Consider the following 15,420-nt stretch of genomic DNA (forward strand, 5'->3'; position numbering starts at 1 on the left):
GATTCACAAGACCCAACGCAGCTGGTGGAAAGAGTCCTGACCGTGCGAGACACGTGGCGCCCAACACCATGCTATGAAAAAATCAGGGCCACAAGACAAGGAGTTCATAAATTCAGAGCAAGATTTGAAGAAGTGTTCAAAATTCACAGTGCGATTACAGAAGACCAAAATGATCAAGGGACATACCAAGCCCAATTGAGACAAGGGTTCCTGGAAGGGCTCCAGCCCCAAATCAAAGGGTTCGTGCAGAAGTACTGTGTCACATACCGAACCATGCCAATGAATCAACTAATGGAGTGGGCGATTCATGCCAAGGAGAGACACCGCCAAAAACGGGTAAGCTCAGGAGTTAATACTCTGACCCAAGCCATGGCCACATTGGTGAACCAAGAGTCATCAGAAGTATTCTACCAACGAGGACGTGGAAGAGGAAGAGGCCGAGGAAGACCCGGCCCACCAAGAAGAGCAAACACAGATGATAGGTGTTACAATTGTGGAAAGAAAGGACACTTTGCTCGAGACTGCAGAAGTCCACCCAAGGGGAACCAGAGACCCCCACCATTCAACCCTAAAAATCAACATCAAGAATGACACCAGAGGAAAGAGAAATGGGAGCCTAACACGGAAGAGGGAACCGAAGAAAGCGATGGGGAGGACGAAGAAACCCCCTGCTCGTGTTAGACTTAACCGAAACCATGTCCACCCTCTGGGACAAAGACAGCAAACCATACTACACCTTACTGGTGGGACAAAGACAAACACCAGTAAAATTCTTATGCGACACTGGAGCAGATAAATCAGTCATCAAAGACAAAGTGCCAGGATTGGTACCAGGAAAAGAATGGATCACTATGATAGGAGCAGGAGGACACATGGAGCTGATGAAGAAGTCAAGAGAAACAAAAATAACAGATGAAAATGGACGAAACCACGAAGCAAAGTTCGTCCTGAGTAAGAACTGTACTGTGAACCTCCTGGGAAGAGATCTACTCCGTAAACTGGGAATCAGCCTTATCCCCACAGATGATGGTATGAAACCAGTACCATCTCCCGGTGGGAGGAAGCGGAAATCCAAGTAGTCGAAGGTCAAGAGGAACCTCATCGTTCAAATCCCTAGATTTAGCAACACAAGGCCCCTCATCTGTAATCCGGCAGTTAAAATCCAGTCGAAAATGTAAATGGCCAAACACAAACCCACTGGCCACTAGACATCACCATGAAGTTTGGGAAAGCCAGACCAGAATTTGTTAAACAGTTCGAGCGACTGGAACCCCAACTAGTGCAACTGGAGTACCTGTACTCCACAGCAGAGGGAGATGCGGCCATCTCAGTGGACTTGCCGCCTCAAGCGGAAAAACTACTACAGTTTGAGATAAAACCCCATGTGTCCATAAAGAGAAAACCCCTACAGGTCCTGGGAAGACATAGGACGCATGGTGCAATTCTTGGAGACCAGAAGCGAGGAGTCGTGGTCACATCAGACTCCCACAGTCAGCGTACTGACGAACACCCCATATGGAACAGTGACAAGGCATAAGCTGAAGTGGATGACTCAAGCAAGTCCGAAAACGCATTTGACTGCATGACAAGACTACATACTGCTACAAGCTGAAGACTTCCCTACAGTACCAAGTTCACTGTGGTCCAAATCAAAAGCAGACATAGGAAAAATGACCACAGCAAAGGAAGTAAGAATTGAGCCCAATACATCATATCGACCACGAGACAAACAATATCCCCTTAAACCAGATGCTGTAGATGGCATCAGACCAGTAATTAAAGAAATGCTCGAAGCAGGCATTCTAATTGAAAGTCCATCAAGTGAATGTAACACTCCCATCTTTCCCGTGAAGAAAACAGAGACGGGAACGTGGAGATTGGTCCAGGACCTAAGACAGGTCAATGCAGCAGTGAAATCCAAAGCACCCTGTGTACCAGACCGACACATACTATTGAACGAGTTAAAACCACATCAGAAATTCTTTACAGTGATTGATCTAAGCAATGCATTTTTCTCTGTTCCATTCCACAAAACAGCCCAAGACTGATTTGAATTCACGTTCAAAGGAACCAAATACACATACACAAGGCTGCCACAGGGGTTCTGTGACAGCCCCACAATATTCTCACAAGAGATCGCAGCATGTATAAGTCAGCATGAACATAAAGACACCACACAGAACCTAGTATACGTAAACGACATACTGATAGCCAGTCCCACAGAAGAGGAAAACAAAGAAGAAGCAATCAGATTATTCAAACATCTGGAGCAAACTGGGAAAAAAGGCGTCGCTGAAGAAGCTGCAGTACTGTCAGGAGTCAGTCACCTTCCTGGGAAGTCGAGTCTCACAGAAAGCAAGGGAACTAACGGATGGAAGACGAGAAGCCATCCAGCAATGTCCGAAACCACAGACAAAAAAACAAATGATGGCCTTCTTAGGCACAACTAACTACTGCAGGAGTTGGATTCCAAATTATGCAGAACTAACTCAACCACTGCTAGACATGATCTATGCTACTAAGATGACAATGAGCGACCCAGTAACATGGACTGAAGAAGGAAACCGAACATTCATGGAAGTGAAGCAACAAATCTTGGAATCAGGAGTCCTAGCGCTTCCTGACTATGAAAAACCATTCACCCAAACAGTGACTTGCAAAGGGACGTTCATGACATCAGTGTTACTACAACCACATGGAACAAAGATGAAACCAGTAACGTTCTACTCAAAACGACTGGACCCAGTTGCAGCAGCTCTGCCCCATGTACGAGCAGTGTGCGCAGCAGCATTTGCCGTCCAGATGACAGCTGAACTTGTACTGTTCCATCCACTCACACTCCAAGTCCCCCATGAGGTGGATCTACTGATAACACAAACAAAAATGTCGTTCCTGTCAGTAGCAAGACAGCTGGCCATAACAGCCACATTGTTATCGAAACCCCATCTCACCATTAAGCGATGCAATACCTTGAACCCAGCAACGTTAATACCAACTGAAGAGTACGGAGATCCACACCAATGTGATGAAAGAACCAACGAAAGCTGCAAACCAAGACCAGATCTCAAAGACACTCCTATTCCAGACAGCACTTATGTATACGTAGATGGATCAGCATCCAAATCAGAACAAGGGAAAAATCAAGTAGGATTCGCAGTCGTCACGGACAACAAAGTCCTATGTGCAGAAAAACTGCCATCTAATCTCTCAGCTCAAGATGCAGAAATTATAGCATTAACAAAGGCATGCACATTGTTTGAAGGTAAAAAGGTCACCGTTTATTCAGACAGCCAATATGCACACTCCACTCTACATGTATTTGCTGCACAATGGAATAGAAGAGGGATGAAAACGTCCACAGGCAAATCAGTAGAACATGCCGAACCGCTGAAACAATTATTTAACGCAGTACTACACGAAACACCACTGACAAAGCCCGGTTCAATGCCACAGGAGCGCCCCTGGGTGCTACATGCAGGGACTATTACACTCTCCCTGATGTAATGGGCACTGATGCTCAAGATGATGGGTATTGGATGTGTGGACATACAGTGTTTTTGAGTTTGCCCATGGCATGGACAGGTCGTTGTGCAATGGTGCAGATGGTCCAAGATGCATTCCTTTTAAGGGGAGTGGAAATACCAGTAAGAAATAAGAGATCAATACCAGTGCAATTCAAACCACATGACTCAATCTGGGGCAGAGATGTTCCTGATGACCATAAATTGTGGTCCACCCCCCAGAAAATCATACTGTCACTACTTCCCCAGCTTGGAGTAGGTAAACTTATGCTCCGTGTAGAGACATTGAATTATCGCATGGGACTGTTCATTAACCAAACAGTCAAGGCCCTACAAGGTATAGCAGATGAATTAAAAGCCCTTAGGGAAATGGAGTTGCAGGACCGAATGGTCCTGGATTTGATAACAGCCAAGAATGGAGGTGTGTGTGCCATCGTCGGAGAACACTGTTGCACCTTCATCCCAGATGAAACCGGTGACGAAGGTAACATAACTCGTGCCATAGCTGAAATGAAAGCCCTAGCCAACACCATGGCCCAGGATCACTAAGCCGTAGGTGCATCGCTGTGGTCGTGGTTAACAACCGGATCATTGTTCTCTATTCTGATTAAATTTGCAACCCCCTTTCTTGCGGTTTTGCTACTGTTCTGTATTTTTTCTGTGTGTAATCCCTTGTATGAAAGCTATGATTCAAAACACAATCCCGCATACGCCAGTATCTTACAGTGACATACAGTACCACCGCATGGCAAACCATGCTGGAGATTCTTGCACTCCTTCGAAGTGTGACGAATCCCAGGATGTCGAGTCTTATGGGTAAATGTACTTGTCTTGACTTAAAAATTGTGTTCGCTCATTAAGAGGGACGTAGAAGAATTTTTCTCGAGTACCCCCGAGTAACTCGAGTTTTCGCCTCTGCCTTGACAAGTTACTTTGTTATTTTCCATACCCTGTGAAGAGTAACTGATGATGATATTTGTATTCTAAAACCTGGAAAGGAGTGATTCAAATTGATGTGATTTTTTTTTTTATTATATGTATCATATCTTGTGCTGACCTGGCCAGTTTGTCAAATTTTAAAAGTCAATGCGGCCCCCGGCCCAAAAAGTTTGCCCACCCTGGCCGGGGTAAGTGTGTCAGCCTCACAGTTCCGGGGTCCTGGGTTCGATACCAGGTCAGTCCTCCTGTGTGGAGTTTGCCTGATCTCCCAGGGCTTCCGTGGGGTTTCTCCGGCTACTCCGGTTTCCTCCCACATTACAAAAACATGGATGGTAGGCTGGTTGAACACTCTAAATTGCCCTTGAGTATGAGTGTGAGCATGAATGATTGTATTCTCGTGCCCTGCGATTGGCTGGCCACCAATTCAGGGTGTCCCCTGCTTGGTGCCCAAATTCAGCTGGAATAGGCCCCAGAACCCCCCCCCCCCATCTCTTGTGAGGATAAGTGGTTGGGAAAATGAATGAATGAATGTTCTTCATTTTAGTACTGTTACTTTCATGTTTGTTTGTTCTTTGGTTCTGATCCCCCCAAAAATTGGCCTCCCAAAAATGCGACATACTTTCCAGTACGACATATTCATTGTGTATTCTTTGGCTGGTGAGACTTATAGTCCGAAAAATATGGAATTTTTTTCAAAAACACCTTTGAAACTCAAGTGCACATAGAAGTATCCAAGAAACAGCTGGCATTACACTATAACAGAAATTTATAGTTCTGAGTGGAAAAAAATGCAAACATAATTTCACAATCCTAAAGAGGGAAGGATGGGTGCTTTGTGCAATTCAAGACAAATTTGATGACAGTGTATAATTTCTCTGCCGTGTGCAGCACAAATAATTCTCTTTTTCTCCAATTGATATTTACCAACATCTTCAGCAAGAATGATGCTGGTCAATCTGGAGGCCTGCGTGGAGAGGGCTTGAAGAACTGCTTTCCTTGAGCAGCCTCGGCCAACCTGTTCATTTATGGGCTGAACACTAGCTACTTCTGGTCGTGTTGACGTCCTGGAAGAAGAACATAACTATAATCAGTGTAATATTCAAGCATGCAGGAATTAAATTAAGCAGCTTTTCTTGTCACACTTAAAATAAACATTTCAAACATTAGGGATGTGACTTCTCTATAGCTCTCAATATTTCTACCAAGAATAACTTATTTTATTACATATCAATGCTTTCTTGAAATAAAAAGGGCATTTCTTTTCTTCAGAATTTTCAAGAAACACAAAAGACACACCCAAAAATGACAATTTTGAACATTTCAGTAAAAACATATTTAGGCAATTATTTCAGGGTTCTACATGAACTTTTTAAGCCACCTCCCCATTGGGCAGGTATCTATCTTACCTGCCCAAGGTGGCAATCAACCTGCCCCAATTTTATGATTACAGAATCACCATACAAAATGACACAACACATACATTAATTTCTTATTAAGTATAAAAAAACAACAACTTTGTGTCGGTATATGATTCATGCGAGGCATTTTTTGTTGTTGTTTTTTTAATATTTTTTCCCCAACTCCATTTTATGATTAATTTATTTTAAGGGTTGTTTTCTGAATATATTTTTTTAACTTTGTTTTTTTCGGAGTAATTTATTTTCACGGACTAGGATTCCAGTCTAGAACAGGGGTAGCTAACAAGTTAGACACAAAGAGCAAACATTTAAAACTATGAGAGTCAAAGAGCCGCACGACACGGATATGAATGGCGGTCCCATACCAGAATCAGAAGCAACATAAAAAAATCCAATCTGCCAAACTATTTTTAAAATATAATTTATTATTTGTTTTTAATGGGTCTTGATGAATTTGAGTGTGTTTTATGCGAGAATGAAAATAAGAGAAACATGAAACAAGGCAAAGAGCAAAAGTATATACAAAACAGGATAAGGAAAAAGCTGCATTCATTTTGGCTGTGAGCCGCATGCAGCTCTTCAGCTGTGTGTTTGCCAGCCCTGGTCTAGAATTTCCAGAATAGAGTTCCCGCGAAACTTCCAAGTATCTCGATAACTGCTGCTTGCTTGTTCTTTGAATTACCGTATTTACTCGCATATAAGCCACCCCATGTATAAACTGCACCCTTAAAATTGCCTTAAAATCGTTTAATTTTACCATTTCTCGCCAATAAGCCGACCGCTGATTCACAATTTTCACCTCCAAATTAATGGTTTTAATAGGGAGTAAAAATGTGTTACTTTGAAGGGAAAAGCTTAAGAAAAATCATCGCATGTCGTATTTCTGAGATACTGTATGAATCAAAAGCACATTATTAGGGTCAATATCATAAGAAAGTTAGTAATTCATCCAGTAACAGTTGTTTTCTTACTGCAAAACAGAAAATAACCAACAAATAGTAAATGTTACTTTGCCGACAGCTACTGGTGAAAAAGAGCACAGCAAGTCTTGTGCGCATATTAGCCGTACCCTTGATTCAGACATCATTTTTTTAGTTACAAATACGGCGTATATGCGAGAAAATACGGTAATCTTTTTTTTCCACTGGCAGGCAAACTCAGGGAAAAGAAAAAAACATGTAAAAAAAAAAACTTGAAAATAAATTAATCAGAAAAACATTAATTATAATAATAACGGTAATAACAGTTATTATCATTATTATCATCGTCATTCTCATCTTCATTATTATCATTATCATTCTCATCTTCATTATTATCATTATTATCATCATTACTATCATTATTCTCATTCTCATTATTCTCATTATCATTATTATCATCATCATTATTATCATTACTATCATTATCATTACTATTATCATTATTATTATCATTATTATTATTATTATCATTATTATCCTTATTATTATCATTATTATTATCATTATTATTATCATTATTATTATCATTATTATTATTGATTTAATTATTATTGTTATTATTGTTATCATTATAATAATCATTATCATTATTATTATCATTATTGTTATTATTATTATTATCATTATTGATTTAATCATTATTGTTATTATTATTATCATTATAGATTTAATTATTATTGTTATTATTATTATTATTATTATTATTATTATCATTAAAAAATAATTAATTTGAAAACCGGGCAGGTTTTTTTTTAAGTGAGTGCGATACGCTTCCGTAATCAAACATTCGTCTTATAGATATATTTGACAAAAATGCAGTCCTCAAGAGCATTTCTCAATGAGGATGCAGTAGCAGCTTGTATCTAAGGTGCAGAAAAAAGTGACAAACCGTACCTTCAGATGTAAAAAGAAAACTATGCCGACGACCCGACAAAAAGTTTTTCGATCTATATCGGTCACACACAGTCTCCCTGACTTAAAAGCATGCATGCACTCACGAATAAGGTGACACCCCACAGATGCTGAGGCCACGTGCAGGCAGAGTGTAAAATGACACTTCTGCGGGCATGGTCACCCTTTTCTCTGTACTTACCATCTGTAACAACCCTCAGTGGTTTCCAGTGTGAAGTTAATTCGTGTACCTCTCGCAAGCGGCAGCAGGACTTTGGGCATATTTAGCTTGGAGCAGTTACTGATGTGAAGAATTCCAATGAATGAGAGCAAAACTAACACGAACTCTTTCATTGTAAGCATTTCCGCTCAATGAGACTTCGTGGTATCTACACTAGAATTAATAGAAATCGCAAAAAACTCCTTCGACCACATTAAAATATTATTTTAGATACATACATGGCAAAGTTGTGGGAGGGACTGTTTTTCAAATCAAAAACATAGCATGCGAACGTGCAGTAATATAAGCCGAGAACCCGCCATTATCAACTATTGGACTTGAGCGCATGGCGGAAGCAGGTTGACGTCACTATCCAACATCAATGTTGACTTTCCTTAAAGGTACAGTAACAGTAAGAGTTCCGTCGCATTTAACAACGCGGTTTAATTAATTTACGCATCTATTATAAACTTGAATTAAAGAACTAAAAAATTCACATCTTTTTAACATTACTCTAAAATATAAAAAACAAGTCAACTTTATTTGAATTTTTTATTTACATATCTGGTTAAAGTTAAAATAAAATATACTAAAATAGAATGAAATGGAGGGCGGCCTCACACTAGGAGTCCTGGGTTCAAATCCACGTCGGTCCACCTGTATGGAGTTTGCGTGTTCTCCTCGGTCCTGCATGGGTTTTCTCAAGGTACTCCGATTTCCTCCCACATCCCAAAGACGTGGTAGGCTGATTCGACACTCTAAATTGCCCCTAGGTATGAGTGTGAGAGTGAATGGTTGTCCTTCTCCTTGTGCCCTGTGATCGGCTGGACACCAATTCAGGCTGGCCCCCGCTTCTGGCCCGAAGTCAGCTGTGGTAGGCACCCCTCACCCCTGCAACCCTGATGAGGATAAAGCAGTTCAGAAAATGAAAAAATAATAATATCGTTATACGAAGCTGTGTATGATGCCAATAAAGGTTTTTGATTTGTTTGGATAATAAAATTGAATACCAGGCTGCCCAGTGAGGAAGTGGTCTCTGTTTTGTTTTGTTTTCAAAATGGTGCGGCAGGTTCAATTACTGAAATGCTCTTTCGTGGATTATGAATTCCCAAACCCGGATTAAAGTGTGAGTAAAGAACAGTCTCAGAGGTTGATGAGATCAAGGGTTCAATCCCTGGTTCAGACCTTCCTTTGTGGAGTTTAGATATTCTCCGCAGGCTTGCGTGGGTTTTCTCTGGGTACTATCATTTCCTCTAATGTCCCCAAAACATGGAGGGTAGGACGGTAAAACACTATGAATTGCCCCTAAGTATCAGTGGTGGTTTGTATCCTTGTGCCCTGCGATTGGCTGGCGACCAATTCGGGGTGTCCCCTGCTTTGTGGCTGTAGTTGGCTGGGATAGGCTCCAGCACCCCCCGCGACCATTTTGAGAATAAGATGTAGGGAAAATGAGTGAATGAATAAATGAAATACCTTTGACAGAAGCAGTGAAACTTTGTTTTTGATTATTTTTCCCGCTAGGGGGAAGAACATATGACCGGTGAAGTAATACATATGTGGTCAAATATATTTACAACAGAAGCTATGGAAACTGAAACAGTCTTGACGAGATTATTATGAATGTATTTAACATGGTACTCTCTTTTTCTCAACAGTGTTGTATCGCCAAGTGTCGTGACAGTCTATAGTGAGCAAGTATACACCTGTATAAGAAATGAGAGGGTTGCGGATTTATATCATTGCAAAAAATGTGAAGCTGAAGGCAAAGTACACATCATTTTCTCTGGCATTCAAAGTTGGCCGTAAATGAAACATTATTGTGTTGCCAAATTTTAATTCAACATCTCGAGTTTAGGCGGCCCGGTGGCACGAGTGTTTATCGCATAATTGGAATTTCATAGCGATTTGTCAGTCCTGCCATTTAATCGCAACCTGAAAAACAGACAGGGCTGGAGAGCCGTTTTTACCAAAAGCATATGCTGGCTAATTTGTTGAGGTGACATTCACCCCTTTAAAACTGCACACAGCCTTGGTTGCTTTCTGCCCTCATCATCATGTTCTGAATAATACAAGATGCAAATGTATTACTGGTTATTATGTTACAGATAAAACACAAGCTGAGAAAATATCTTGGCAGAAGCAAAGGTTACAATATCAGCCCACCAAAACAATATCCAGTTATCCATCTTCCTCTGCTTATCCAAGATCAGGGCGCGGAGGCAGGAGAAAAATGCATACATTCCAATTCCCTAGCCCAGGGATCGGCAAACCAAAATGTTGAAAGATCCATTTGGATGAAAAAAAAAACAAATATGTCTGGAGCTGCAAAAGAAAAAAAAGCTTTATAATGAAGGCAACACATGCCACATGTGTGTATCTACATTAGACTTCTATTAAAATGACTCAGTTGGGCACAAATACATCATAAGCATACATGTTTATTTTCCATGCAGTGTATTCTGTAGAGAATGATGCACCACGTGACTTCTCTGTTGACAGATTACAATATTAATTAATTCATTCATTTTCTGAACTGCGTATCCTCACAAGGGTCGTGGGGGGTGCTGGAGCCTAACCCGGCTGACTTCGGGCAAGAGATGGGGGACAACCTGAATCGGTAGCCAGCCAATCGCAGGGCACGAAGAAACTGACAACCATTCATGCTCACATTCATGCCTAGGACCAATTTAGAATGGTCAACCGGTCCACCATGCATGTTTTTGGAATGTGTGAGGAAACCCAGAGAAAACCTACACAAGTGTGGGGAGACCATGCAAACCCCACTCAGGAGGACCAACTTGGATGTGAGGCTGTGAGGCCAATGTGCTAACCACTCATCTGCCGGGCCACCAAATTAATAAATTATGTTTCATTGCTTTGATGAAAGTAAAGAAATGCATTCATTCATCGTTCTGTTAGGGTTATTAGTCTTACATTATGATATATTTGCTTGCAATGAAGAACGCTTTGCTTCACTTAGAATGTTAGGATTATTAGTCTTACATTATTATATATTTGCTTGCAATAAAGAACGCTATGCTTCACTTAGCCTAAGCAGCGGGAAGGTCACTCCTCTTGGACAGCTCGAACATGGAGAAACATTGACTTCTCACACTGTTGTTCACACCGCTCCCTTGGGAAGATCCGGTAGACCTTCATCTGTTTTGAGAACTGAGATGCCTGTTGTAAATCTGATGTAATAAACAGCAAGAGAGGTGCGTCTAACGGCAGAATGAACTTAGACGAAGGCGCGTCAGTTTGATTCTCTCTTGCAAGAACACCACAGATGAGTCTCATGTCTCTTTTACTTGTGCGTGCATTTGGGAATACCTATTGGTGAACCTATCAGTTCATTCATTCATTCATTCATTTATCTTCCATACCGCCCATCCTCGAAAGGTTGCAGGGGTTGCTGGAGCTTAACCCGACTGTATTTGAGGGAAAGGCAGACTACACCCTAGACTGGAGACCACTCACACTGCTACCGAGTGGGAATCGAACCCAGACTGCCTGTGCCAAAGTCAGGTGGAGGAACCACTGCACCATCAGATGGCCCTAAACCAGGGGTGTCAAACCGGTTCTCAAAGGGCCGCAGTGGGTGCAGGTTTTCATTCCAACTCAACAAGAGGATACCTTATGCAAGTGTAATCAGTTAATTAAAGTCAGGTGCTACTTATTTTAGAAGACACCTGATTGGTTAAAATGTCGGCACTGGATCAATTGGAACAAAGACCAGGACCCACTGCGGCCCTCGGCGGAATCGGTTTGAGACCCCTGCCCTAAACAAATGCAATAAAAAGAAATCCAATTTTATATGTCATTTTTATTTTGAGGATTCGACAAAAGAACAACAAAATTGAACGTGCATAATGTGCCCTTTCACCATCTGTGAACAGTTGTGATGGAGGAGCACCAGGCTAGCCTTGAGTCATAGTGTTCAGGGTTGTGCCTCATCAACTCACCTGACACCTCACAATCAAGTAGCACATTTTGATTAAGCACACCATTTTGGATTAACTAACATCCACCAATTTGTCCCAAAGCAATTATAAATAATACAGTACACCATTTTAGAGAAAGACAGAAGATCAGAACAATGAGCCTTAAAATGAAAAGATAACATCCACCACGCCTGCTACATTTTTGGAGACGTGGGTTGGGTTGGTGGGGGCTAATAGACAATGATGTCAGCACCAATGACATCAGCTTTAATGAAAACCCTGCAACTTTTAAAAACTTTTTTTCCCTGAAGACTTGAGGCAAGTTTCCTTTTGGTGACATTTTAAACAATTGTTATGTCCACTTCGGCTAGCAAGCGGCTGCGGAACCCAGGAACAGGCAACGAAAGGGAAGTAGTAAGTGCTGGTGCACAACTTAAGGTTTTTATGGAAACAATAACTATAAAATAATCTTACAAACAATAAAACTGGGGGAAAAATAACAAAAATATAAAGTTAACTGGGAAGGACAAAAACAAGGGAGATGCACACCAACGCAGGGCGACATAACGAAAGACAGAAAATTCTTCCACACCGACGCCCACAAACATGGGTTTTCAAAACACAGACAGCGGTTGATGACAATAACGAACACCTAGGTCAGGGGAGGGAGAGCCAGAAAAGACTGTCACAGCAGGTGAAACTCATACAACAGGCGGACAGGACACACAAGGAAACACACCCAACCACAAAAACCCCAACAAAACACAACAACAATAACAATAATAAATCGAATGGCTTGAATGTAAAATTTAATTCAATATACAAATTAGAAGCAGAGCTCATTAGCGTAATTATTACAAGGAAGAATTATTCAAGAAGCAGTTGGGTAACTATTCAAGCATGTATGAGAGAAAAATTATCAAAGTGTAGCGTGGAATTACATCTGTGTCAGATAATGTTGTCTCATGGAATCAGAGCTGCTACAGCAATAAGGGTTTTCTCACTCCAAAACACAAATGCTGTAGGAGGGTGATTAGTTTCATTTTCTACCTAAAGATTAAAAACACCCTCCTCCCCCCGGGCCACAAATGGTCTTAACCTTCACTTCAAGTATCCCTTTACTCTTCAGTCTTTTTTTCTTTTCATTCACCCTCATATGTGGATGTTTTTTATTTTTCCTCTCTTTTGAGATCATCTATCAAATTTTTCTCAACTGGTTACATTTCACAATAACAGTTTTCCCAGGGATTAGTCACCTCCAGAGCTCCTTAGGACCTATTACCAGTAATTGTACAAATCGGTAGAGCATGTGTACAGATCTACGCCATACATCTGCCTCCAATTGTGTGAAAATCTGTGGCATTTTATACAGAAAAGATAATTGGAATAATTGTAGGAAGGCTATACATACTCTGTGCATTGAATCGATTTCAAGTGACTTCCTCTGTTTGAATTGTTTTAGAACAGTCCAGTTTCCCATCAGCTCTGTCTATTTTTCTTACGGATTATGGGTTTCCATCTGCTGCTGTAGTGTACTTTCGGTCTTATCCATGACTTTCAATAATGAATTACTACCTACTGAGGACACTAAGGTCCTTTGGAGTGTGCAGGACACTGCTGAGGACCTTTTACGACACTGTGGTGGCATCTACAGTGTTTTATGCAGGGGTCAGTTGGGGATGCGGGAGCATGGAGAGGGACAGGAACAGGCTGAATAAGCTGGTCAGGAGGAAGTGGGAGAGCGGAGGATGCTGACCAGGATTATGTCCCTCATGGACAGCACCTCCCACCCCTGCAAGAATCTGTGGAGGCCCTCCGAAGCTCTTTCAGCAATAGACTGCTGCACCCTCATTGCAGGAAGGAGCGCTTCCGCAGATCCTTCCTCCCATCAGCTGTCAGGCTCTTTAACAAAACAAATGGCTGAGTGTTAAAACCTACCGTATGTATGCATGTACATCTTTGTATATATATATACACGTATATATACGTATATATATACATAAATATATACATATATATATATATATATATATATATACACTAACTAGAGAAACTACTGAAATTGGTTTTCCATCTTCTCTCAGTTTAAAAATGGCTTTAAATCTGTGTTTCTGTTTTTATCCTTATGTTCCATAAATGTGTCCTTCGAGAAAAAAACACACTTTGAAGCTTATTATAGATGTTGTAAGCATTTTACAATATCTTTTGCCCACCAAAATCCCAATCAAATCAAAGTTCACTGAGAATTGTGAGTTTTACGAATACATAAACCGTATGTTAGTTGCTCCACTAATCCATGAATATAGTGCCATCTGCTGAATTTAGCTAACGTTTTGCCGTGACAACACCATGAAAAGTCAGTTGGAGGTCGCAACCAGGATTCTTATTCATTAATCTCTTGAATATTGCGGATAATGTAGACCAGACATGGCTACTATAATTGAAAAACTCCGAAGTAGGATCACCGCTATTATTACTACCATACTACATGCTTTCGTGCTTGTACAGAAATAGTACAAAAGAACAATTATCAAAAAGTGTATTTATTCAATATTAGAGCTATAAGCATATGAAAAGACTGTAATGTATTAATATCTAAATATAATCTATAAATAAAAAATTGTAAATACTTTAACTACTGTACTCACAGTTAAAATAGTTCCTCTCTCCTCCGCTTAGTTTAAATAATAAAAAAAATTGGGACCTTTAGTCCAATTTTATCCAATTTTTCACACCGTAGACCGTAAACAACTTTTGGTCCTGATGTAAAAATTAGTGATGTAAAAATAAGTAATGTACCCATTTTATTCTCGTAAATTTATGAATTTTCTCCCAAGATTACTTAAATCTTCTAATATTACACGAAAAGCAGTTTTATAGTCACGCACACTTTACGTTGCCAAGAAATTATACCAGTAAAACCAAACAACTTCTGGTTCACAGTACATTAAAAATAAGCACCAAAATTACTTTAATCTTATAATATTACGATTTGAATCTTGCAATATTACAGCAGGGTGGCCCGGCGGATGAGTGGTTAGCGCGTTGGCCTCACAGTGGGGGTCCTGGGTTCAAATCCAGGTCGGTCCACGTGTGTGGATTTTGCATGTTCTCCCTGGGCCTGCGTGGGTTTTCTGCGGGTACTCCGGTTTCCTCCCACATTCCAAAGACATGCATGGTAGGCTGATAGGACACTCTAAATTGCCCCTAGGTATGAGTGTGAGTGTGAATGGTTGATATTTTCCTTGTCCCCTGCGATTGGCTGGCCACCAATTCAGGCTATCCTATCCCAGCTGACTTCGGGCCAGAGGCGGGGGACACCATGAATTGGTGGCCAGCCAATCGCAGGGCATAAGGAGACAAACAACCATTCACGCCCACACTCATACCTAGGGGCAATTTAGAACGTCCAATCAGCCTACCATGCATGTGTTTGGAATGTGGGAGGAAACCAGAGTACCTGGAGAAAACCCACAAAGGCCCAGGGAGAAGATGCATACTCCACACAGG

The 15,420-nt window shown here is 40.9% G+C and overlaps 1 protein-coding gene across 3 annotated transcripts in view; it reads right to left on the bottom strand.

Annotated features, from left to right (window-relative positions):
• The window catches only part of nup210 (nucleoporin 210), a 70,178-nt gene extending 61,809 nt beyond the window's left edge, over nt 1-8,369 (bottom strand). For 2 of the 3 annotated variants that reach the window (XM_077608386.1, XM_077608378.1), the window contains exons 1-2: nt 7,952-8,368; nt 5,385-5,524 (exon numbers count right to left, since the gene is read on the bottom strand). In XM_077608386.1, coding sequence (XP_077464512.1) covers nt 5,385-5,524; nt 7,952-8,112 — 301 coding nt within the window. In that variant the 5' untranslated portion in view covers nt 8,113-8,368. Of the gene's footprint in view, nt 1-5,384; nt 5,525-7,951 lie in introns of all 3 variants that reach the window. The other variant, XM_077608394.1, reaches the window with a different exon arrangement.
• Nucleotides 8,370-15,420: the final 7,051 nt, after the last annotated feature.

This window comes from Stigmatopora argus, chromosome 1 (assembly GCF_051989625.1).
Source record: "Stigmatopora argus isolate UIUO_Sarg chromosome 1, RoL_Sarg_1.0, whole genome shotgun sequence".
NCBI classification, from domain to species: domain Eukaryota; kingdom Metazoa; phylum Chordata; class Actinopteri; order Syngnathiformes; family Syngnathidae; genus Stigmatopora; species Stigmatopora argus.